Here is a 25,115-nt window from a genome sequence, read left to right as displayed (position 1 = left end):
GCCACAAACACATTTACTTGCTTTGATTTGACACTAGCTATTCTTTGACCCCTTCTGATTGAAGAAGAGCTGTATCCATGATTTCCACAATAGAAGCAGATGGTCTACCAAATACAATCAGCTTCTTCTCTGGAGAACACTTTATATTTTAATTTAGTTCCCAATTGTTCTTAATAAGGAAGAAGAAAGGCTTCCAGCTGAAGCACCACATTTCTTTGAAACCTTCAAGGAAGTGACTAGAAAGGCATGTTTTAAAATGAAGCAGTTAAACTCAATGTTTGTTCAATGCAAAGAGTCAGCACTTCCTATTCAATGTCTTCCTAATTGCCCCTGAGGATCAAAGTCTTTTGAATGATTGCCTGTCCATTCAAATCATTAATAGATGATCATTGGCCTCTCCAGTGCTACAGTAGCTTGTAATTTCTTGCAGGAAAGGGAAAATGCAGTTTTAAATGGGTATATTTAAGTATTTTTATGCTTTTTTAAAGGAGGATATTTTTAAAGTGTTAACCTATAGAAAGTATAGACATAAAAGTGGCATAGCTTATCTGAGGAGATGACTGCTTAAATACCTTTGGTAATTTCCTTTACCATTTACACTAATTTCAAATAGAGTAAGAAGTGGAAAGATGGACCTCAGCACTATTTGGCTGCTATTAGGCAGCCACCTGCAACAAAGAAATTTATTTCAGCCCTCAAAGCTCTGGTAGAATTGGTGTTACACATGCTCAGGCCTTTCTCAGTAAAATAATATTTTGCTTTCTAGATATCCTTTTTGGCAGAGACAGTATTAAAATAAATATTATGGAGATATTTCTTCAAGATCAAAGTCAATTATAAGATGGTCCCACTATACCTCTAAATGGAGTTTTAATTTGTGTATATAATATTAGAAATAATCGATTTCCCACTGGGGTATTCACTTCAATTAGAGAAATGAGGACAGGCAGCTCTATCAGAGGGCCTCTTATCCTGCTTTGCATTTACAAAAATTCTGGGCTAGCCTGTTGTCGACAGTATAATTTTACAAGTGCCCATTCATTACACACATATAAACTGTGAGGCACTAATTAAAAATGGTGTCATTTACACAGGTAAATCCATTAACTCTCTCATGCTTCCTTCCTTGTTATCTCAACTAGAGAACTTTCAGAAAACCTATCTTCCAAAAATAATACAATAATTTCCCAAAGACTAAAAACCACAGTTTGCTGCACAGAAGTCACAAACTATATCTCTCTTATTCTAAAACCCCAACACAACAGAGGTGGGATCACAGTTTAAATCAAATATCCCAGTTTAAGCATGAAGATCTAAATATTGCTGTAGAATTTGATGTGTGAGCTGATCTCTCAGATGGCTGCCTGCTCATCTGTCCTTCTGAACACGAACATGACTTTATTGTAGTAAGACAAGTAAATGTCTTTGAGACCACTGCTTGTGTTTTAATCCTAAAATCAGCTGAAAACTGCATTAGTGTTATTAGTCACTATGCGCATTCTAAAAGCACCAGAGCCTCAGTTGGGCTGTGCTAGTTGATATAAGAAAAATTAACAAAATGGTAATCTCAGAATCCCTTGATGTCCAAAGCACAGGTTTAACTTGAGCTTTACTTAGCCTAAGTAAATCTGGTGACTTCAAGAGAATGATGGAGGTGTTTAAAGTTCAGAACAAATTTACACATTTTGTAGATCTGGGCCAGAGTGTTCATCAGCATTGTCAAAACTGAGCTCTAAAGCAGAATCCTGTCAGCTTTGAGCCAGCTGGAAGAGACACGAACAAATTTTAACTGTACCAGTGTTCAGGAGTATTTTGTTGTTTTAGCTGCTTTGGATGACAAAAGCCCAGGTAAGTTTAAAGCAGGCTATGAATGTTTTAGTTTATTTTCTAGTTTTTCTTTACATGTACTAGAAAAACAAACACTCTTTGAAGGGGGGGAAAAATCCTTTTTTTTTTTGTACAAAAGCTTGGCAAATGGATACAAATGCACAGTCTGAGAAAGTGGATAAAGTGAGCACAATTAACAGCACAACAATTTTTGTGTCTGTCCAGAGACCATGAGCAAAATCCAGCACAATACTTTCAGATGCTATAAATCAAAATGAAAGGTTCAGATCAGTGTAAAAAGCTCTCTCAATAACAAAACACAACCTGATGATTTGTTCCCTTGGACTTAGAACTAAATCCAGCACATAGACTAAGGCAAGTGCTAGCAAGTGCAACCCACAGTGTTCTAGAAAGACCCACAGCCATCTTTATATTTAATTTTACCTAAAAAAAACAGTTGCTAAAAAACCCTGAAGTTTGCCAAGTCAAGCACTCAAAAATGAGCAAAGAACAGAATTAAGATTGCTTTTGTGATTTTACATCAGCCCCTGTATGCATATGTACTCTGTAATAGCCTTTAATTCCCTCATCACAGGCTATTTTTTTCCACTGGCCCAATGCTGAGCAGAACAATTGCACAGAAATTACCACTCAACCCTGGCAACTCCAGCATTGTAGCACATTCAATTGCTTTCTAGGGATGCCATATGTGCAGTCTGCTTGGTAGCAGTAGGAGGGGGTTGGAAAGGGAAGGAACACTCGGCACGGACAATTTTGCTACTGCACTCTAACTAGGTCCCTACTGAGCATGTGTGAACTCAGATTTTCTAGTTTTGTGGTAGCCAGCTCAGGGTGGATCAGAAGTGTGATAAAGTACACACCATTGCTTATTCTACCTAATAAAAAAAGAGGTGTCACAATTCTCCATCACTTCAGTACTTCTGCAATATAAATAGAGAACAACAGTAGATCCAAAAGCAGAATTTTGCCTAAATGAGTGCCACATCACCTGGTGGATCCAGATGCCTGCTCTCACATCTATTTAGGCTATAGAATCACAGAATCATAAAAGTTGGAAAAGACCTCTAAGATCATCAAGTCCAACCACTAACCCAGCACTGACACATTCACCATTCACATCTCCATCTACCACACCCATGTGCCTTTTGAACAGTTCCAAGCACAGTGATTTCACCATGGGCAGCCTCTTCCACTGCTTGAACCCTTTCAATGAAGAAACCTTCCCTAATACCCAATCTAAACCTCCCCTGGTATAACTTACAGACATTTCCCCTGGTCCTGTCACTGGCTGCCTGGGAGAAGAGGCCAACCCTCACCTGTCTACAATCTCCTTTCAGGCAGTTGTAGAGGATATAAAGTCCACCCAAGCCTCATTTTCTTCAGGCTAAACACCCCCAGCTGCTTCTTATCAGACTTGTGCTCCATCCTTTCCCCACCTCTGTTGTCTACCTCTGGACATGTTCCATCCAGCACCTCAATGTCTTTCTTGTAGGGAGATGCCCAGACATTCCCTTGTGATAACTTAGGCCATGATAATTCTGGTTTATCATTAAATACAAATGTAAGAAAGTGCTTGCTCGGGGGCACAACACACTGCTTTGCCCCTGCATTCCCAAAGACTAAGTTGATAGTAGTGAATTAAACAGTACTAAGCAGGATAACTTGATATTCTGTAATATTTATTTGTTAGAAAGAACTCTACCCATGGCACTGGCTCTCATCAGCCAGTACCTTCCAAATTCCTGTGCACTGTTCAGCTGGCAAAGACCAGAGATCATTCTTAATAGCTGGTTTGGGTCTGAATACTCATAGGAGTTTAACAGTAGAGAAATGTATCCCTTCTGGACCAGTTGGGCACCTGGTAGGTAGAATGGTTCCATGTATATGTTCCACAACCTGGGGTAGCCTATGATACAATATGACTGGGGAAGGTATACTAAAATCAATAAATTCTTACTAACCATCAAGATTAATGCTGTTTGGAACATCATTATGCTTAGATTGAAGGATTTTTTTTTTTACCAAAAGCCTCTGGAAACTCTTTTAATGCTTGATTTCATTATAATTTCTGCCATAATTGAAACGGATTCTCTCCATTGATACTCCAATTAGATTTTCTTTTGAAATACTTAGGGTAAGCATAACTATCATTTCTGCCAATTGCCTGGTTCTGCTTTGCTTTTTAAAGAGTTTCTTTTCACAATGAAGTGATGCTGCAGTTGTACTGGGCAAGCAAGGTGAGATGCTGCTGCTGTTTCACACGCTACCATATTTGAAAACAGCCAACATATCCTGTTGTCATCATCTGCCTAGGCAAGAGCTTTTGAGTGCAACAGGGACACACTTGGAAGTTGAGGTATGATAAAATCAAATGGAGAGGAAGATAGGAAAAGCTGGAGATGATGGGAGAGTTTATAGGCTAGCATTGAAACACAAAGATTCAACAACCTCTGTCTATAGAGCACCAGAGCCCACTATCTCAAAGGGAAGTATGGAAGTGGTCCTTTCGGAACTTTTAAGTTTCACCATAAACAGTGGCTTGAAATCTTGACAAAGAGGAAAAGAGTGGACTGGACATTCTGTTCATTATTTTACAGGTCATCAGGATGTTACCTGAGCAGTACACTTAACAACAACACCTCACCTGATAAAGATGTCTATCTACTACATAGCTCAATTTTAACTACAGGTAAAAACCTCTGACAATACATCGCTGCACACATTCAAAAGAAATGCATAACCTGGCTGCAAAACAGGCTTTGAAGCCATCTTTTAATTTATGCTAGAAAACAATGGGAGATAAACACTAAACAATACCAAGGAGCATTTTTCACTGCCAGTGACATTCCTAATTGAGATTACTCTATGACTAGTTACCCACAAAAACGTTTGGTATTTAAAAACATTGAAAAAGCCCATTACGGGAAACAATTCTTTCTGTCTCCACTTAACTGCAATTAAATTCCATTATTTCACACTAATTAGTATGGAATAAAAACATGGACTCAAAGAGAACTCCTTCTACAAGACATATAAAGATCCGTAAAACTGATTTTTTCAGCATCTGTGTGCAAAGGTCAATCTAAGTAGTGAAATAAAGATTATAGCAGCACATCTGTGCCACTGTCATAAAGACAAGGCCAGCACTTCTGGAGTCAGCCTGCTGTTATTTTCTTTTCTGGGGGCTTAGAGCAACTATAAAACCTCACTAAAAGCAACTGATAAAAGCTTATGGGTTGAGAGCCTGTATCTGATCATTTAATAAAACCAGATGGAATTACATTAATCTCTCCTTGTATTAAAGATTCTTAATTTTAAGGAAGGATCAGACATCTAAAGGGCCAACTAATGCGAGGTTTCATGGCACACTGATGCAGACTCCCAGATCAGATGGAACCCGCTGGATGCATAGCCACAACGCACTTTCAACTGGTTAAATAATCAGTTATATTGGTGGTCTACTTCTGAATGGAAGTCATTCTTCCAGTGATCCCACAATGATGAAAGAGGATCAGACTCTGACAAAAGGACCTATTCAATCAGTGTCAAAATAAAACAATAAGCGGAAATAAAAAAAAGTAACATATAAAAGCCAGAACAATAGGGGAACAGAGAGTAATCTATATAAATCTAAAGCCAGGGAGAGAGGCAAAAAGAAGCTGAGGACATCAAGAAAAAAATACATGTCCTGAAAAAAACCTACAGAACAATAGAACTTTTTTTAAAGTGTACTGAAACCTAGCAAAATGAGCAGCAATATTGATGGAGATAGGGAAATTGCTAATAATGTTTTATTAAAGACTGAAGCATTCAGTAAGAAATTTTGTTCTAGCTTTTGAAAATAACTACAATAATGCAATAATTTCACAGGAAATAAGTTTTTTCTGGTCCATTAGTAACCAGGAATTATACTGAAGTACATCTATTTAAGGACAAACATTTTTAAATCTGCAGGCTCATTTAACTCGTACCCAGTAAAGAAGAAGGAAGAATCTGACTCACTGATTAATACTGAACCAGCTACCAAGAAATTAGAACAAGATTAATGCTCTACAAATATTTAAGAAGGGAAAAGGACGGGATGCAAGTCACTTGGTTTGGGTAGTCTGATATCTACTACAGACAAAATAACAAAAACCATAGGATTTAACTGATAGAGAACAAAGAAAGTCAATGTATGGTATCTCAGGCCAACCATATTGCTTTTCTGAAAAACAGATCTTAACAAACAGTTACTCCTTCTTTGACAAGATTACAGGTTAGTAAGATATGTGATTTAGTTTGATGTGATTAAACAAACAAGCATTTTTGAAGGGTATAAAGACATGTATACATGTTTTTAAAAACTAACTGAAAGACATTAAAATTATCACTGCTGTTGAATAATCATCACATGTTAGAATTTCCTGTGAAGTTGAACAACTGATAGTTAGCCTGAAATTATTCAACATTTGCATCAGTGTTATGTAAGTAAATATAAAATCATGGATCACTAAACATGTAGCTCAATACTTCAAGTGAGAAATACAATGATGAGGGCAGAACAGAAAAACAGAAGAGCAGGGCAGTAACTAAATCTGAATGATTCAAACAAACAGTGTCAATGGTCAGCCTACATACTTTGGATAATGGACCAAAAAATGTCCATGAGATGGGACAGTGGCAACTGGAAAGCAGAGAGAGCAAATGACTTAAGGAGTAAGAACAAGAAAATGCTGTACAACAATATCTAGTGTAACTTTCATAACCCAGAAAGACCTAATGGGATGCTTACACATATAAGCTGGGAAGAAGCCAGCTGAAGGACATATATGACTTACCTATGTAAAACAGGTAGAGTAAGTAGCTGGGGTTTGCTGGGCTTCGATGTGCAAAGAGATCAGTCTGCATGATGTGACAGTTAATGGATTTTAACTTACTGAAAATTGAGAAAACAGTTTTAGATGAAAGTTATGGGAATCCTTAGGCTTCTTCCTGCCTCAAATAAACACTGAATTAGTCGAGAAAAGATGTAAACTATCCCAGTATTTTTATCACTGTAGACTCTGAAGCAGTACTAACCACTTTGCAAAGCAGAAATTTTGCCGCCAAGTTCAGAACATATTGTCATCTCATGGATGACATTTTAGTACTACATTTTAGTACTTCCCAGTTTCCACAGACTGGGCAAGTCTGGCAAAATAAGCAGGTCTGCAATATCTTCTGCTCCACTTTTTCAGTAATACTTTCTTGAAGAAGTGTCTCTCCTTTGAGTCCAAAAAGGGAAAGGAAGCCCGTGAAGGGTCTAGAGAGTAAGTCCTATGAAGAGTGGCTGAGGGAGCTGGGGTGTTTATCCTGGAGAAAAGGAGTCTCAAATGGGGGTCTTATTGCTCTTTACAGCCACCTGAAAGGAGCTTGGGAGGGTCAGCTTCTTTACCCAGGCAGCAAGTGACAGGACAAGAGGACACAGTCTCAAGCTGTGACAGAGGAGGTGCAGGCTGGACAAGAGAAGAATTTCTTCAAGGAAAGGGTTGTTAAACAATGAAATGGACTGCCCAGGGAGGTGTTGGTAGTCACCATGCCTGGAGTGCTCAGGAAACAACTTGACCTGGCACTTTTTGCTGTAGTTAATTTGACATTGTCATGTTCCATTGAAGGTTGGACACAATGATCGTAGAGGTCTTTTCCAGCCTAAGTGATTCTGTGATTCTTTCAAATGCCTATCCATCATTTCTCTAATCACAACACTTTAAAGTTCAGGTTACAAATCTTATTTAGATTGAAACAGTGAATGTTCTTTTATGGAGTTTCTATGGCAAGGTTTTTAATATCCATCTGAATGAATTGATCTTAACAAGAATAAATGTAAAGTGGCATCTTGTACCTTTATCACTTTTATTTTCAGGCACAATAGCGGATACATCACTTGTACTTCCTTTGCTCTAAATTATAAAGCTAAGAGTAGCTGCTATCCAAACATACACTGGAAAAATCAAAGTAAAAAAAAAGATGCACACGATCACCTAATAATACAAAGAGCTCTTGATGACTTTGCAAATGATAGAAAACAAAAGGTCTACATTATAATTCATACCACCATGTACTTAAAGCTGCAGCAAAAGACAACAAAACAGGCACAAATGTAAGACTGAATGTAACCCACTGCAGTTTTAATTTACACAGAATCCTAGAATGCTTTGGGTTGGAAGGGACCTTAAAGAAAAGAAAACCATCAAGTTTCCAACCACCCTGCCAGGGACAGGGACACCTTCCACTAGACCAGGTTGCTCAAAGCCCCATCCAACTTGGCCTTGACCTCTTTCAGGGATGGGGCAGCCACATCTCCAGCAACCCGTGCCACTGCTTCACCACTCTCACAGTAAAAAATTTCTCTCCAGTGTCTATCTAAACCTACTCTCTGATTTAATTTTGTGTCTTTCTCTTTTCTCCAATAATTACTCTCCATGTGTGCATACATTTTGAGAGGGAGGTGGGGCAATGCTAGTAAAGAGGTGGGGCTGAAGCATTTGAGTCACTATTTCATTGTGGAATGGCCAGGGAAAGTTTATTCTGCCAGATTACCTGAGGCAGCTTTCCTGAGCTCACTGCTACTCACCAGCCTCTTATAAACTGTACCCACAGCAGCTGCCCTTGCTGTTTCTCTAACATAGTGAAGTGTGACTGAGGTGAACACGGAGTCCTGTGACCTTCCCATCTCTCTGCTACAGAACAAAAAATGCAAAAAGATTTCTGCAACTCCACACATTTTTGAGTAGTCAGAAAGACTCTTAAACTGATGGCATCTCTCCATGGGATTGAGACTATTTTCATGCTTTAGCCTTTCTGAGAAATCTACAGGGGCAAAATTTGTGACACAACAACAAAAAAAGATCATTCAAAACTGGATTGAAGAGTTAAGATCTGTCATGACTTATACTTAATCTTCAGTCAGGTCAATTTCCAGAAGCAGGAATTTATAAAAATACATGCAGATTTTTCCAGCTCCATTGCAAACACTGGGCCCAATGCCACTGACTGTGACTGCATTTGAACCAGTGCTGAAGGAAATGGAGTTGCTGCAGTTTAAGAGAAGCATGCGCACGAGAAGAATAGGACCCATATTTCCTAAATGTCAGTGATGTGAAAGGAAGAGCTAAATGTCATCTGAACTGTCCTGCTTAGTGATGGAGGCACTAACCCTCTTGCCCCACCAGTGTCTGTCTGCATTTGGTACAATAAGAGCCAGCTTTAATAAAAAAAACCCAAAACCCCACATATTCAAGTTATACTACACAGGAAAAAAATGTAGTGCTGGCTCGTGATGGTGTCTCAACTCAACCAGTGTCCTGGAATGTAGTTTTACAAACATTTACAATACACAAAATATATCACTGGAAATACTAAATCACCTTTTAGACTGGATCTGACACTTTTATTGATTAAGGGTAAAATTAAGTAAATGAGTTTGCAGTTACTGAGTGAACAGAACACAGTGATTTTGTGAAGATGTGAAGGAACCAAAAAAGGACCTCAAAGCTCTGTTTGAGGTAACAGATTGACTTCATAACATAAAGGCCTTCCTAGAACAGATTGTTTAGCTCCCATTTCTGCCTTTTATCAAAGACAAGACGGAAATAGAAAAAATTCAAAGAATTTGATTTAAAATCCTTGTAAATCAAAAGAACAAATGTCAACAGTAGCAAAATAGAACTTAATCTGGGATCAGAAAATAAATATTAAAGCAGAAAGTGAAAGTAGCCTGTTGGCAGGGTAATAAATTGCTTTACATTTATATATAACCTTAATATCAAGGTATAAATGTAGGATTAATAGATATGGATCAAGTTTAATAATTAAGCATTAGCAACTTTCCCTATTGATCTCTTACTATGTAAACACCATGGTAATTGGTACACTACACATCCATTGCTAACTAATTAGATTTCTAAGAGCTTTGGAGAGCTGCTTTAAATTGGGTTTGCTCCATAGCATCAAAGAATCATGGACAAACAGAGCTAAAGTTAGCTTTTGGGGTGATTCTTAGACAATAAAAAGAAAGACGCTTCATAAAACACATCATAGTCCTAGCACACTTTTACTGTCAAAGCATTTTGCCTGCAGCAAGCAACACTGTTCTTCAAGTGAAGCTGCATCTGTACAGACTTCAAATGAACACAGAGCTGAAAAGTAGAGAGCTCTGACTCCAATAAAAAGGAATGACTGTTTTGGCTTCATAATATATTTTCCAGCCCTAGCTTTAATCTAAATCAAATGCCCATCTTTCTTGCTGTTCATGCAATGCAACCGCAGCACATGCTTAAGTATAGGAAAATTGCAAGTGCCTAACACCATCAAATTGCACTTCCATCTAGTCTGGAATCTACATCAGGGAGAGGATAATAACTTCTGTTTAAACAGCCAGAATCCATTCTCCATCACTAATTAATTCAGAAACTGTTCCACAGACCTAGCCAAACAGCTGCTGGGCATGGAGATCTGGACAATCAAACAGGTATTTTCTGTTTCTAAACTTCCTCCCAAGCAGTATAGCAATGTCAGAGACTCTTTACAATGCTCTGCTAGCAGGTCTGGTATCTATAAGGTACAGGAACTGCTGGCAAAGTATTAGAATAGCAACACTCCTTGTGAGGTTGTCTCTGCCATTAGAATCTTGCTAGAAATTAGCCCTCCAAGGCAGAACTCAATGATGCTATACAGACCTCACCAAATCCCAGCAAAAGCCAGGAAAATTTTTCTTGTCTAGCTGTCCATTGAATGGACAATCCTAAAATGGGGAATTCAATTTTAAAGTCATATCTCTTCAGGAACTCCTGGAATAGCAAATTTGCAGGGCAGTTCTGAGCTGCTCAAGGAGAGATTTCAATGGTTCCATCACCTTAATGTTGCAGCCCTGATGTGCCCCTGCTTTTCTCCTTGGTGTTCTCACGGCATGAGACAAACTTCTGTGGAGCTCGTGGGATTTGCATAAGCTCTGTGTGTGCAAACCACTGATGGGCACTGTCACCACTGCCTTAGTATGGTGTCTGACTCTTTGAAAAGGGGCAACAAGTCAATCAAAAGCTGGTTAATTCAAATGAAAATCAGCTTCTGGTGTTTAATACACTCTGTTATATTTTTTTGTCATTATCTCTCCAGACCAGTGACTCAGCATTGCAAAACCTTCCCCTTGATCACAGTGTTGACACATGACGGCAGCCCTTCAGCTGCCATGGACACCTATTTATGTCTCCTCTCCTCACTTAGAAACAGCCCAGCAAGATAAATGAACCTCAGGCTGCTAAATGTCATAAAGACTTCCATGAAATAATAGAAACTCTGCCTTTTAGCCTCAAACAAATGATTTAGCAAGTTCTCCAGGTGAATTTCAAAAAGAAACTGGCTTCATCAAAAACCTTCAGAAATGACCAGTGCCTTGTTGTTTCCATGAAGCCCTGCCAGCCTAGATGGGCACCCACCACAGTTGTGCCTGAGTGTCTGTTACGCAGGAAGTAGCAGAGTCTCTTCAATTTGTCTTTAGCTCCACACTTCTACACACAGGCAAGGCCTGCAGTGGGCAGTTTTTAATAAGTAAACAGAAAACTGTGACAAGCCTGATGCCGTGAGGAACATCCTGAAGGCCTATATACCACTCTGAAGTATTTCCATTATCTAACCAGTGTACAAAAAATCAGATTAAATGCCAAGCTGCTGCAGTGGGACCCAACCTAAAGTCCATTCACTTAAATGGGAATCTTCTCAATAACCTCAGTTTGCTTTGGAGGATGAAAACGGTCATTAAAAGATAACTTCCATTTTCACTAACAAGAGCAGATGGAAAGCAGTCAAGTTCCCAATACTCAGACTGTTACACAGATTAGACCTTTTACTCATGACTAAGTTATACCTTACCACTCAGACTGTCCCCATGGCATTTAAAAGAGCAAGCTACTGCTTACATGAGAAAAACTATCTGTAAGAAAATGCAGGGGGAAGAAAGCCCAAAATTGAAGGAAAAACAGTAATTTGTTTGCAAACAGACCAGGTTACTTGGAATAATAAACAAGTTCCTGTTAAGAATTACATAGTTCATATCAAAATACAAAATACAAAATGCCTCAGTTTAACTTAGTGAAAGTAAATTTTGACTGTCTCATTCATTTCTTTTCTTTTGGGTTAGGTGATACAATTCTCATCTGCAACTTGACAGGATGTAAAAAATAATTACAAATGAAAAGGTTATTCATAATTTTTAAATGAGTTAATTAGTAAACCCCACCAGAATCACTCATTACAGTAATTAATAATTGATTATACTTGAAATTAAACACAATTTTTCATCAAAATCTAATTAAATATCTGCCTTTTTTTCTCGTTGATCAGAACACTGGGTCTGGTAGAGGCAATCTTTGCTAAATATGTTTATGCTGAACTGAACTGTTGGATTTGATTTTTAATAATTGGTAGTTCCTTTAGAAATTAGTAATTATGACCCTTAATTACAGTGGTTCAACCTGCTCAGCATTTCTGGAACCTTGCCAGCCATCCGTCGTGTCTGGCAAATGCCAGGGAAATCACTTCAATGGAGAGGATAAAAAAGATGGGAGGGCACTCACTGGACCTTCCTTTTAACAACATTAACTGTGATTTTAAGCAGGCATGTGATCTTTTGTGAACTCTGAGATAGGGTTCTGAGTTGGAAAGCAGCAAACCAAACTCCTCTACATCTATCAACCAGCACACACCTCCTCCTCCTCCTCCAGAATGAACTGGCACTGCTATGCTGAGCTGAAATGATTCTCCTTTCTCCTCCGATACATGGAGATTATGTCCAAAGGAACCATGTTCAGGACATAAGGAGAATACCAGACAAATGAGAAAGGTGACTCTAAATGTACAGAGCAAATGATGAAAACTGAATGCATATTTCATCAAACTGCTGCTGATTTAATGCTGGTTAATTAATCATTCCTGTTTCTCTTACAGGAGACATAAAAGTGACCAGCGTATGATGCAAGGCAGAAGTGGAAAAGTATCAGTCATTAAAGAAGTGTATATAAAAGGAACACAGTAAAAGCAATCCTTTGTGGTGGTGCTAATCATATTCATGTAAAATGAAAGCAAAATCTTTCGATCCAGACTAAGATTTGTAATTCTAACCACAACCTTTGATAGATCATTAGCGTACAGCAAGTCACAGCAAAATCAAAAAGACTCATTTAAGCCATGAGAAATGGGCTTTTTTTTCCCATGAACACATCTAAAAGTGTCTGACAACTGGAGTTTGCACCACAGACAGTTTAACATAGAAGTCTAGGAATGGACTTTTTAAAGACATTTATAACACACATATCAAACAGAACTGAAGAAAAAGTAATGGTAACATTCCAGCTTTACAGGCTTAAAAATACAGTTTTCACTTCTAGCAGTTCAATTACTTTTGCAACACACAAAAAGAATGCTTTTTTGCAATGAACACTGACAAGCTGCATAAAACAAAGAAATTCAGATCATGCACAGTTAAAGAAAAATCCACTGCTTTTCCACCCAAGATGCAAATTTCACTAGCAGCACCTACTCTAAAAAGGCCATGATGAACCACAATCTCAACCCAGTCCTCCTCCATCCTCCTGGTCACTCTGTGAACTCCAATATAATTAGTTAAATGTCACTGAAATGGGTGTGTCACCAAATGATAGAATCAAACCACATTTTTGGGTACCAGAATCTTGGTTCTGACCTGTCCCACCAAAGTCAGCACTGAGGGACTTGGATGTGACTGGGACTGGGACATCCTGTTTTAATGGGATGCTTAGAGAAACCCTGGTGTCTTTGCCTCATTCCAGGTACACTTTTTCCTGCAGAATGTAAACAGTCCATGATATTGAAGGGAGTACAACTCCCTCATATGACTCATGTTTTACTAAGCCCTTCTGGCTTCATGACAGGTGTTAAGCTCCCTACCACAACACTGCAACACAAACAAGTCAACAGATGCCTTATTTACCCATCACTTTGTACCACAGTCTTGACCCTCTGTTTCCCAAACATTAGCAGTATGGGAGGGTTTGTAGAGAAATGAAATAAAAAAGAAAAACAAACAGCAACAAGCTTACCTATGAAATAGGCCAGCAGGATCACCAGCGTGACTGAGATGACAATGGCACTCAGAGCAGCACATTTCCAGTTACAGTACTTATAGGGTTTCTTCAGGTTAAAGGCAGGCCTAGAAAAGGTACTTCTGGGAAGGGGCCTAGGGGGAGGCGAGTACACAGTGCTGGACGTCAGGGGATATCCCGGCGACGTTGTACAAAAAAGGGGAGAAGTGCCTCCAGGTTTGAACAGGAAGTGCCTGAGGGAAGAAAGACCAACAGCAAGTGACTCCTCACACAAATCGATGCTGAGGGAGGCGTGGGGTGGGAGAATGGCGACTGCTGCCAGGACGAGGAAAGCAGCTCCACACAATGCTGGCTACAGACACGGACGGCATGCACAAAAGAGAAGAATAAAAATCAAAGGCAAGTCACATAGAGTAAAAGAAAACAAAACCAAACGAAAAAATCAAAGTGCCAACAATGTCACAGAGAACTCTTCAAGGGCAGGAGTCCCCTCTGTGGAAGAGCTGGCGTTAGAGTGAGATGAAAACCCCAAGCACAGCTACGACAGACTGGTAGCACAGGCAGAACTGGGAGCCTGCTCGCACTCCCACAGAAATGCCCTACGGAGGCTGAAGAGGAGCGGAGGTCAGATTAAAGAAGGGAGGGCGTTTATCAATTTATTGATCACTGCATGAGAGCGTTTTTTGTGTGGCATCAGTGAATGGAGATGGGGAAAAGGAGCTTAAGCCATTCCATAGCACCCAAATTGTCACAGAGGGGAATATTCACACTGTCCCCATCCAGCAAATTTAAGTGTCAGACAATGGCGTGGCTAAAAGCATCAAAGTCCTGTGTGTTGCCAGTGGGGAGAAGCCCCTGCTTCCACAAAGCAGTCCAGTGCACCTTGGATAGAAGGCTACTTTTAAAAAAGTGTGAATTACTGTCAAAGGCAACAGCATTTCCTGTCCAGTGACACATTGGGAGGCACCATATTTTGCCCATTATGACAAACGCAGCCTGAGAGCCAGCCCATGAGCACCTTGGGTGACACTCATGGAAGTCAGCATGGAAAGAACACACTGAAGCCCATGAGTTTCTGAAATGAAACGTCCCAGTGGAACTTCTGTCCATGGGAATACTAAATGAAAAATCTGATTTAGGTGGGACATCATGCTGTTAAGGGCATTCAAATTCTGGGAATGAAACCAGGGAAATGGAGTGGACTAATCTACCACCATGCTTCTGTAAAACAAAAATGGAGCTTATGAGGACTGAGAAACAGCCTCAGTGCCCTTTGCAGATTCTGCCACGGCTTATGGGGCCAGATTTGCAGCCAGAATAAATGCAATCAGCATGGATTCGTGGGAGTCAGTCAGTGGGTAATACCAGATGAAGAAGTGACTCTATTTTCCCCATGAAGTTACTTGTGCAGTGACGGGGGGAAACATCACATGCAGAAACACCACAGTGCAGAAAAACCACCAATTCATGCCGGAAAATGCAACATATAATTTTCCAAAATAGGTGTCTGTATTAATGCAGCCATGGTTCTACTGGTACTCTAAGCATGACTGCTGAGCATTAGAGAAAGATTCTTTATTTTTTATTTCTACTAATGCTTTACACAAAAAAGAAAAAAAATTACAATAAGTCAGATACTATCCCCTTTTTGAAAAGTATTTCTTTAGATAGAGATGTATCTGTTCTGAGCAAAGAGGCACCTGCAGTGCTCAAGTACACCAATAAGCTCTTGTGTGAATGATGGCTACCAAATTATGAGCTGCCAACACAAGATTCAACAGTTTTGGCACCAACTATCAAGTTAAAAGTCCATTATAATTTAAAAGTTATGTGATCAAAATTTGCATAAAGGTGCCAGAATGTTAAAGTCAAACTCCAAGGCTTGGCTGACATACACCACTAGCAGACACTTACTTTTCAGATAATGTATGTGGAAGATATCAGTTAAACAGTGAAGTATCAGGCTGTCAGCACAATAAAGGTTTCAGATATTTAGGAAAATGAAATTAATTTTGGTTAATATGGGAGTTGAAATTGCTGTAGGTACTTCTTACAAATCAAAAGAGTTTCAAAACAATAAGGGGATAAAAAGCAAATGGCATGCAGTGGCTCACTAGCATATTAATGAGTTTTCCATTAATATGTACAGGACACAATGCTCTAAGCCCCAGAAATTAATTTTTTAAAGCCATATCGGAAGAGGTCAGCAATGGTGTTGCCCTTAAACATCACTGGTGGGACCAAATGCTTTCATGCAAAGATCATAATGACTGTACAGTAAACAGGAAGACCACGTAAGTGTCACATACCCATCATTGTAAGCACCGTCATGTCGGGAGGAGGTGAGAATGTCCATCTCAATGAGGTTGTCCTGCAATGTCTCTAGGAATGTCTGCTTTGCTATGTTTCTACATACATATGGAAACATGAATGAAGCCAGTGAGTCATGCATATATGAAGTGTGATCTTAAAAACCACAATGGTTATAGTGCAGTTGTGCATGGAATTAGAATGATGGACCATATATTTATATGTATAAGATGCTACACATATACATATATAGCTTTTTAAAATGTTCATTTCTTTATATATACACTATATATATGCATATACACACATACAAGCACACGCCCATGTGCATGTATCAAAAAAGTGGATGTCTTTGTTCAATGCACATTATTTATTGCCAGGGACACATGAAACCTTCCAAACTCCTGGATCCAAAGGACCAGATTTCAATCCAGCCCAGCTGAAATCTGGTTATACTCCTGCACCTGTGTTACAGTAACTCTAAAAAGGGACAGCATAGTATCTCTATCCCACTGTGGCCAGTACCTCGGTAGCACTTTTGCACTTAACTTTCTCATGGATTTCCAGCAAAAAACTGCCACTCCTTTGCTTTAGTTTCATTTTTGGATTTGAGGACTTTTTAGTTTCCAGTTTGATTAATTTATTTCCCTCGTTGAATAGTAACTCACTAAATAGAGTAAAATGTAAATTTCAAAATGTGACTTTTGCTCAATATCAGTATTCCAAATGAAAGTCTCTTGGTGATAAGCAGATATAAGCCAGAAACAGGTTAAGCTGTAACCCAAATTCCAACACCAGAGTATTGGCTATAATCTGAAAAATACAGGCAATAAGCAAGATACTTAGGGCCTGCACATGCAAATGCTCGGGACTGACACTGCACACAGCAGCAGTATTTTGCAGTATTTGTCCTCCCAGCATGTTCTTTTATAAGTCACATTTTGACCTACAAATGCTAAACTGCTTTGTACTTTTTGAGAAGAACAGCAGGAACATAAAGAATTAACTCAGAGGCACAGCTGGGAACAAACTGTGTCTTTCTCACATTTGGGCTTGTTTCTCGAGACCCAGCAAAAGAACATTATTCCCTTGTTTTTTAAAACAAAATACAGTCCTGATTTTGCCAATGTCTGTTTTCAGCATCAAAACTGAATCTAAGCATGAATGTGAATAAATCCCCTGGCAAAAACTAGTAAAAAAAAATATAACAGCATTGTGACATTTTATCACTTATGCAGGATTAAGAGCCTAGAGCGTGTAAGTAACATGAACTCAAACAAGAATTCCTGTCAAAGAAACTGGATTCAGGTAGCATGCTAAACCAAGAGAAACCAGCCCTGTCACATTATACAAACCTTGACACTGTTTTTTCTAAAATGTTCTCAAACCTAATTTTCATTTCTACTGCCTCCTCTTCCTGCTGCTAATGCCAGCACTTGTTTAGCTCAACTCCCTACTTTTGGAGGCCTTCGGGCTGCTTCGACAGAACAGATCTACTCCTTGATCTGAATCAAAGTGAAGTAACTCCTATTCATAGCTGTGGAATAAAGTGGATCAACATGCATGAGCTGTGTGCCATAGCACTTGAGACATCAATCCATCCCCAAGTGTTTGCGGCTTCCTTACATTCCCTGGGAATGCAGGAAAGACTGGATGTTGAGTTCAATGCATAGAAAAAAGAAGCAGCATATGTGCATGCATTGAGCATTTAATGGGTAAGAGGCAAGGCACCTAGCAACACACCAATCAATAAAATTTCATCGTTAGCTAAAATCCATGTCAAACTGGTTCCATGAATTTCAGTTGTGGATTGTCAATAGAACAGAGGAGGGGAGGGTTACACAATCTCATAATGTATGCATTTGTAACAGACAGGTCGCTGGGTCACCTCAGGGACTGATGTGTGACTGTCCTCCTCATGGAAGGCTCACGGAGCCTGATCCCTTGGAGATTACCTGTAAATCGCTGGCTAGTTACAAAACACTCTCCTTTCTCATTAGCAGTAATGGTGGGAGAAATCTGACCTTACATGATTACCACATGAAATTTCCTGGGAATGGAAGTCTCCTGAAAACTGCTGATTTGTCAACTAAACGTCCATCTAGTTGGCATTTGTTTGCTCCCACAAGGTCTCATGTAAAGGAACAGAAAGGAGGCCACAGAAGGAAGAAGACTGAGGAATAAATATGGGGGGAACTTACCTGTCAGGAGTGACTGCTGAGCAAAGATCTTCTCATCACAACCTTGATAATACATGGCTTTTAAAGCAACAAAAAAGGGAGCAGACAGGAAAAGAAAGAGGAGAAAGGAGAAACAGAGAAAAGGGAGTAAAGGGAAACTAATGAAAAGGAGGGAGAGAAGAGGAGGGGCTCTTCCTCTTGCAACATACAAAATTCTCAGATAGGCTTACCCTGTCAGTTGTATATTTGTGCTGCACATCTCTGCTTGCCCTTGCACTACAATTTAGAAATTTCCAGGCAGTGACAAACCAGTATGAATTCCCAGTTCTGAAAACTGCCTGGAGTCCATGCCAGTCAAAATCAAGCCACTTCAAACTGGTTAAATTCTGTAACTGCAGGCACATTCCACAGCCTGTGACAATCCTAGTTTAAAAGATGCAGCTTTTTTCTTCTTGTGTTCTCACTCTGACTAATATGGGATTAAAAAAAACCCAATGGAAATACAATTCCATTTTTGACATGAGATTACCATAATCTCCTAACTTCAAAAAATCTTTATTCTTGGATTAATGTCTCTTGGCCAGGATTTATATTTCTACATATTGGACGTTTTATTCTCATTAGGTGATGGTCTTTTTATTTGGTTCTAAAAATCTTTGAAGTGGAGAAGATGGGGAAGATCAGTCTCATGGAAGAGGCTGAATTGGGCATCCAAGTTTGCTAAAAAGCTCTGAAGCCCAGTCTTTTATGTCTACACAATTCCCACTGAAGGAAATGGAAGACCTCTGCATGCCAGAAGAGCTGACTGTCAGAGTGGAAGTTAATCCAGATATCCTGATCATCTATACAGTTCAGCCTACTCTCTTTATGACACCATTATAACACATTTTATTTTCTTAATGTTGTGTAAGTGAAGGAACAGTCAGTAGTGCTCATTTGCTGTTGGCACAAAATTGCATATTTTCCAACATGCTTGTTGTCAAAAAGAAACACTGGGTGAAATTACACCACTTCAACCAGTGTGTCAAAAGCCTCACCATCAGTCTTGAAATGACCTGTTTTCTACCAAATTAATAAAATGGTTAGACTGAGGACCAAGTACAAATGTGACTGATCTGTGATGCTAGAGTGAAATCATCAAGTGATGCAGAAAGAGCTCTTCGTGCAGGTAGACCTCCCAACTGCCATTCTGATTAACGGCAATAATGTGACCAATCCAACCTGCAACAAGAGCAGTCTGCTTCAGATCTTGAAAAATTTTCATCCACAATGATTTCACAGAGAAGAAATGAGGAGAGCCTTTAAGATTTTGCACTACTAAAACAGTGTATTATCTCTTCTATAAAGAATTCACCACCTGGCTAGGAAAAGGTACAGGGCTTCCTTCAGAATTATAGAGGATTATCACAAAAAAAGCTTCAGGAGTAGGGCCTAAGTAATTTTTAATGTAATTTTAATATGAATTATCCCATGGAACTCAATGCTTTGGTATTTGTGCTTGAGAATTACTAACACAATATAATTACTAAAACTGTTGCCAAATCACACTTGCATTATTTGCTTATAATTTTGTCTTAATCTTTTGGATCCTGGTTCTTAGTTGAGTCTTTTTAATCAAGCAGTCACAGAGAAATTAATTATCTTTAAATGCCACAAAATGAGATATTCAGGTTGTTTTGGAAGTTTCAGAAGGCCAGCAGATATAGCTCATTCTCAGAAAGACTGACAGATGTGCTCATTTTTAAAAAAACATTATCTTGGCAGAAGTTTGCAAAACTGGGTACAACTTGTCCCATGATACAGCTACAACTACTGCTGCCTCTCAGTGAGATTCCTGCAGGCAGTGATGGTAAAAATTTGGGCCCTGTCTCAGTTTTCAGTTATTGTATGAATTTTGCTGTCTAAAATCTTGTTGGTTTGAGAAGGTTAGACAAAGACAGTGCCCCATGTTTTAGGCTTGGAAGACTCCTCTGCAGACTGAAAGAGACACCATGTATGGGAGCTAATGACTCCAGCATCCCCAGCGGCTGCTCGGTAGCAAAGAAAATAATGAAGCAAAACCTCTGGAGAAAGCAACTGGGACTGCAAGTAGATGCACTCACCATCAGATAGGAAGACTGAGGCTGAGGGAGTGTGAGAGTTCTCTTTTCCAGAATCTACACAGAACCTGAACAAAGCTACGAACTACAACAACTTGTTGTTGTACATCCCTGTTACACCCTTCAGGTATTGCATAGGTGGAAAAGAATTTGAGAGCTAAATGAAAACACCATTAGATGGCTGATGCTGGGCTATTCAGTGTTTCATGCTTTTGGAGCAATGTTGAAAAGGGCAGCAGCTGACCTCTCTTCATTAGGTGATACAAGATCAACCTTTCCTGAATTATATACTATGAAAGGACTGCTTGATAAGGCACAGCTACAAGGCTAAATCTTTTCAATATACTGACTGATTTCAGTTTTTTAAACAGGATATTGATTTATCCTACTACATAGGAAGAAAAGACATTAAAGGAAAACAAAAGAAAGAAAACCAAGAACATTTAAATCTATGATCCTGATTCCAATTATAAATGAGGAAAATAACCTTATAAACAGCTGTTAAAGACAACATTTTTAGTTTATGAAAGAAGAGCAATTTCCTCTTCTCCTAGTCAAAATAAAAAGGCACAAGGAATAATAAATACAATGCAAAATGCGTAAGTCAAACACCAGTTCACAAAGTAGGTGGCTGGCAATGCAATGTGTGTATTGTCCATAACATCCTGAGCACATAGAGTCAGAACATTGTAAGTGCTAAAGAAAGTGACCTACCTTGTCTCCAGCGGGATGTTACTGTTGAGTAACCAGTTGTCCTGAGCATGGGCTGGCTCTTGAGTAGTGGCTGGCTGTTCTCCAGAGAGAGAGTGGTCCGTGGGAGCTGGGCTGGGGTTGCTGCGTGGAGTGAAGTTCCCTCTGTTCAGGGAATTGATGGAGGCTGCGTGATGCTGATTTGGGGTGTGAGCATGTGATATTGGAGGAGGTGGAGTTCGAAGTCTTGAATGATTTTGAATATTTGGAGGATGATCTAAAACATAAGTAAAATACTTTTAAGGTTCATGATTTGAGTAGTTCCATACTGGGTTAATCAATGTGCAGACACTTCTAAAAAGTATGAAGGCTGGGGTGTCACACATCCTAAATGAAAATCAAAAGGGCAACACAGCCTTGTTTCATATGTTCTACTGCCACAGTATTGATCCCTGAGCCAGCTAGAAAAATAGTTCAGTCTCATGCACAAAAGTTATGAAACTTTAAAGCACTGCAGAAAGGCTGTCCTGACAGCCAAGTTAACTTCGATGAACAACTGCAGGTTGCAAACTGCAATCTATCTGTGGCACTGATTTGTGATAAAGCATGAAAAATACAACCAGTCTGGATAGATAACACGTTAGAGTCGGTTTATGATGGATATACAGCTCCCAGAGAAGTTTGTTCTGCCCGTTTTGCCTGAGAACTTTCAATAGTTAAGTTAAGAAGAAGACGAAGAATACATTTAATCACAGACTGGGTTTGGTGAAAGCCATAAAAGCATGTCAGGGTTATACAATTTAACAAAATCCAGTCGTTTGTACTGTTAAAAATGTACTGAAACTGAGTAAAAAATGCATGTGGCATAAAATCTGTGGTGTCAGGAAAATGAAACAACAAAAAAATGAATAAAGATGTTAAAGATCAGTCGTGTAGCTACTTTGAGTAAAACTCGGAGTATTTCTTAGCCAAGAGACTGAGGAATGCAGACTGAGGAAGATAAACACCCAGGAAAGATGAAGCAAGTGCTGACCATATCTCTATTTTTACTTTTTTTTTAGCTAACCATAAAGCATTTTTTTCATTGTTTTTTGGAAATGAAGAAAACGAAAGTATTTGATGGAACTGGAGGGAGATTGACAGTATAGCACACTGCATATGAGAAACTGGACATATATATCTCTCTACTTTGAGTGGGTTCATGCTCAAAAGTCATTAATACTGTTCACTGGAACAGACTGCCCAGAGAGGTGGAGGAGTCTCCCTCACTGGAGATGTCTGAGAACTGTCTGGATCCAATTGTTTGCAATGTGCTCTGGGATGACCCTGCTGGAGCAGGAAGTTTGGACCAGATGACCCGCTGTGGTCCCTTCCAACCCCACCCATTCTGTGATTCTGTAGTACACAACACTTTAGTGATGCCTTATCTGAAAACAGTGTCTATCCTATCAGTCTAATACTTACCAGACTTCTACATGATGAGAAATTAACCCCCATTTATTCACTAATTAGAGACCTCAGAACTGAACAAACCGTATGCAGTTATAAATTACAACAAATGGAATCAGACATGTAATGGTACTTTTGAAATTTGGATTAGGACTTGGATTTAGGAGAGGAACAGAAGAAGCATTCACAGTGTCTCTACAGCTTCTCAGATAGTTAAACACATTAGATAAAACATGGAGATGTGTGAGAGAGCAGTCCTGCCCCTCCTCACCCTGTATTGACTCACACTGCCTCATCATTAACTATGGCAGGTTACATCAGAATCTTATGGTATTGGAAGTGGTCTAGCAAAAAAATACGTGTTAATTACAGGGGTGCCATTATTCTGACTGGACATATACTTACCTCTGGCTTTGTCAGGTCAGACACACAAATAGGAGTATATATGCCATAGGGAGAACTGAGTGGTTTTAGGTCCCAATCTTAAAAGCCAATTTTACCCTAGATACCCAGAAAAGTCACACACATACTTACTGGTCTATTTTATGTCAGTAACACAGAAAACAAGTTCAAACAGAGGTCTATACTGGTCATCTACATTTGGACAGACAGACTTATCACAGAAATTTAAGGAACTATTAAAAAATCTGACTTAGCAAGCTCAAACAAACTTAAAAAAGCCCCATAATGCCAATAATACTGGCCTCTGACTTGCACATCAGCCAGCAAATGAAAGGGAAGAACAATGACCACAGACCTTATAGACAAGTATAAGAACTAAACCAGGTTTGATCTCAGCTCTGCAGCACCATGTGAATCGAAGTGTCCAACCATTTTTGGACTGGATATTACTGGGGACTCTTGCTTAGTTGAAGTCCTGACCATTGAGACAACAGAAACAACAGTGAAGGACTTCTATTCCTGGTTTAGTAAAATTAATGACTGTTTTCCTACTCAACAGACAGGAATCAAGATAGGAAGAGAGTATTAAATGCAGCTGAGGGAGATAGAGGGCATCCAACAAATAGGTGGTTTCCAACTTTTAGGGCTGTCAATCTATCACCATTAATAAGAACTTAACTCAGCCCAGAGAAAATGACTTGTCTGTTCGGGAGAAACATACCAGAGGTTTCCAAGACCAGCTATTTAAGTTTTTAGCATAGCTCATGTCTGAGATGAAAACTATGCAATCTACAAAGGGGCTAAATGGGTGGATCTTGAAATAAGAAATAGGCCTTCTGCAAAGTTCTCCTGCTATTGGTTGACTTTTCCTTCAGGAGGCACACCATTTTCACATTGTGAGTCAGAGACTGTTTTCAACGATCTGTTATGTAAATTTCAATTTACACCATATTATTACAGACACATTGCAGATGCTATTATGGATAATGCTTTTGAATCAAGTAAAAATGTGTTATTCTCATTCTCTATTTTCATATCCTCCGTGATTTCTTTGCTAAGTAAAGACAGCACATCTATCTCACTCTGGTCTATGAGATTTTTCACAGGATTTTATAGCTTGCATTTTGTTTTTTCTGACATTTAGGTAGCTTTTCCTTCCAGAATGTTTTTTATTTCATTCATATATAAATTCTGAACACTTATGTCATGTCTGAGCACTATGGAATTTAATATACCTTGACTAGAATTAGTAATAATTTTCCTTGCCTTACGATCCTTTTTTTTTTTTATTGTTTTCTTCCAAATTAAGGAACATAAGAAATAAGGTACAGACAAAAGCACAAGCCAGGAAATTATCCTACTGAAAATTTTACTGTAGCTGTGCAGAATTTCCTTAATGCAAAAAAAACTGTTTAGGTTCTTACCCTCTGCTGTGACCAAAGCTCCTATGGGATTTGTAAAAGATCATGAAAGCTAAGCAAAAGGAAAAAAAAATCTTTATTGATTTCCTAAAATTTCAACCGTCCCCTTTTGTGAGTATGCTTGGAGAAGCTGCAGATGCCCCACCGCTGGAAGTGTTCAAGAACAGGCTGGATAAGTCTTCCAGCAATCCAGTTTAATAAAAAAGGTGTCCCTGCCCATGGCAGAGGGTTGGAAATTTAAGGTTCTGTGCAACCCAAACCTATGATTCTATGAGTATTAACTAGACCCACAATGTCTGAGTGATACAAACTGTGTGACTGTATTTCCCCCCAGGAAGGAGAACTTAATGCTGGCTGCAATGGCTCTCACATCATGACCGAGCATAGATCTTACACAGAGGGAAGATGCTCAGATCATCCACTGTTTACTACACAGAATTGAATTTTTACAGAATTGAATTTTTACAGATCCCACCACGTAGGTGGGATACAAAGGAAGTCTGCTACAGCTGTCTACCTGTACCAGCAAGCCTTTACTGGGACAACAGCAGCACAGGAATTCAGAAGACATTATAATGGAGCAGGACACTGTGGCCAGTGCATAAACTGAACAAGATTCCC

At 39.2% G+C, this 25,115-nt stretch overlaps 1 protein-coding gene across 5 annotated transcripts in view; it reads right to left on the bottom strand.

Moving 5' to 3' along the window:
* TENM4 (teneurin transmembrane protein 4) overlaps positions 1-25,115 on the bottom strand; it is a 590,588-nt gene that overhangs the window by 186,532 nt on the left and 378,941 nt on the right. For 3 of the 5 annotated variants that reach the window (XM_054270094.1, XM_054270096.1, XM_054270097.1), the window contains exons 6-7: positions 21,247-21,499; positions 13,941-14,176 (exon numbers count right to left, since the gene is read on the bottom strand). In XM_054270094.1, the coding sequence (XP_054126069.1) occupies positions 13,941-14,176; positions 21,247-21,499 (489 nt within the window). Of the gene's footprint in view, positions 1-13,940; positions 14,177-16,252; positions 16,352-21,246; positions 21,500-25,115 lie in introns of all 5 variants that reach the window. The other 2 variants (XM_054270092.1, XM_054270093.1) reach the window with 1 other exon arrangement.

The sequence above is a fragment of the Melozone crissalis genome, unplaced genomic scaffold (assembly GCF_028551555.1).
Source record: "Melozone crissalis strain CALT ecotype California unplaced genomic scaffold, PUWL_Pcris_2 ptg000008l_1, whole genome shotgun sequence".
In the NCBI taxonomy this organism is placed as follows: domain Eukaryota; kingdom Metazoa; phylum Chordata; class Aves; order Passeriformes; family Passerellidae; genus Melozone; species Melozone crissalis.
The sequence above is the reverse complement of the archived record's forward strand: the minus strand, read 5'-3'. Positions and strand labels throughout refer to the sequence as shown.